The 1,418-nt window shown below is 51.3% G+C and overlaps 1 protein-coding gene across 1 annotated transcript in view; it reads right to left on the bottom strand.

The window, feature by feature from the left end:
* Positions 1-508, bottom strand: part of F3 (coagulation factor III (thromboplastin, tissue factor)) — a 6,698-nt gene extending 6,190 nt beyond the window's left edge. Inside the window, exon 1 of the mRNA XM_009884904.1 lies at positions 314-508. Within this exon, the coding sequence (XP_009883206.1) occupies positions 314-508 (195 nt within the window). The remainder of the gene's footprint in view (positions 1-313) is intronic.
* Between the last annotated feature and the right edge of the window lie 910 nt (positions 509-1,418).

The raw sequence follows: 1,418 nt of genomic DNA on the forward strand, positions 1-1,418 counted from the left end.
GAAGCGCTTAGGCACCGCCGGGTTGAGCAAGCGGACGAGGGGGCCTTCGGGACAACTGGCATTGCTGTAAGGAGAAAGGGGGCTGAGGGAAGGGGCGGCGCGTCCCTCCCCCGACCCCGGACGGCTCTGGCCCCGGCACCGTGTCCCCCGGGGGGAGGCCCAACTGGATGTGCGAGCACACCTGGACATGTCTCCCCGCCTTCTCGGTGTCCCCACACGCTTGTACCACCCCTCGCTTCCTCTCTGTTGGCCACAGGACGGAATACTGGTGAAACTGGGCGACACTTGACAGCCAGCTTCAACCACCACCAACCGTTGGCGGGCTGTCAAGGGCGAGGGGGCTCCAACCACCTCTGGCGGGCAGCTGATCCTGTGGCAGTGGTGTTGGGTTAATTAGCTTACATCCCTGAAGGGCTAAGTATGTCGGTTCTTGCCTCAGCACACGAAACGTTTGACACAGCAGCTCAGCCCGCTCACATCCTCTGCTCTCTCGCTCCGTGGAGGCCATCAAGGCTCACCTGCCAGGATAGACAGCAAAGGAGGTTCGAGCGTTGAGGGATTTGTACCTCACCTCCCCCATAATCCAGGGACCTGCTCACCCTTTTCCTCCAAGCTGACGTGGGAAAGGTATGCCGTTTTCACAGGTAACACAGAATCTGTCTCTGTCAGTTGTTGTCCTGAATCTCAGCCCGCAGCCTTTGCCCCCTGCCCTCTCTGGGGTATACATGGCTCTTTCTCACCCTCCTGCCTTTCTAAGCAGTTAAAGCAAATTCCCCGGGCCGGGCCTTTGCGGGCTCTGGTTTCGCCTGATACTCAGGCTCTAGAGGGAGCTGTGCTCGCACCTAGCTCATGAGCCTGCTGCGGGGAAGGTGGGAAAGAGACTGTACAGGAGAACCTATTTTGTAATCAAGGGGTATAGATGCATTTTACAGAGTTAAGCTGACTCTTCTTTTTATTTTGATGCTGTTTTGTACAAGGTTTTGTACCTGGAAAATATAGGTAGGAGGAGAATACTAACAGGGAAGTTGCATATTTAGTTGCCTTTAATTTTCACGATTGACACATACTTAGATGCAAGCAATCAGTGCTGTCTCATAATGCAGAACAAACGCATATGGACCAAACTACAATATCGATTTCAACCAGAGTCTGCATCAGAATTCATATAGTGTATTCTGAAGTGCACCTAAACCCTGGATTTTTAAATTATCAGCATAACTTCATTAAAATCCAGCCACACACCTTCTAATTTTCCTGCCTTGTTTTTGATCAAATTTCAGCCCTGTCTCTACGCAGCTGTATGTCAGCATTACACCAGCCAAAAAGCTTGCATGCTTTTAACTCTGTGTAGAATACAGATCTTGTGTGACTAGATTTTCAAGATTGTGGCCTTATAAGATCACAGTTGATTTCCAGAG

The sequence above is a fragment of the Charadrius vociferus genome, unplaced genomic scaffold, assembly GCF_000708025.1.
Source record: "Charadrius vociferus isolate BGI_N301 unplaced genomic scaffold, ASM70802v2 scaffold163, whole genome shotgun sequence".
In the NCBI taxonomy this organism is placed as follows: domain Eukaryota; kingdom Metazoa; phylum Chordata; class Aves; order Charadriiformes; family Charadriidae; genus Charadrius; species Charadrius vociferus.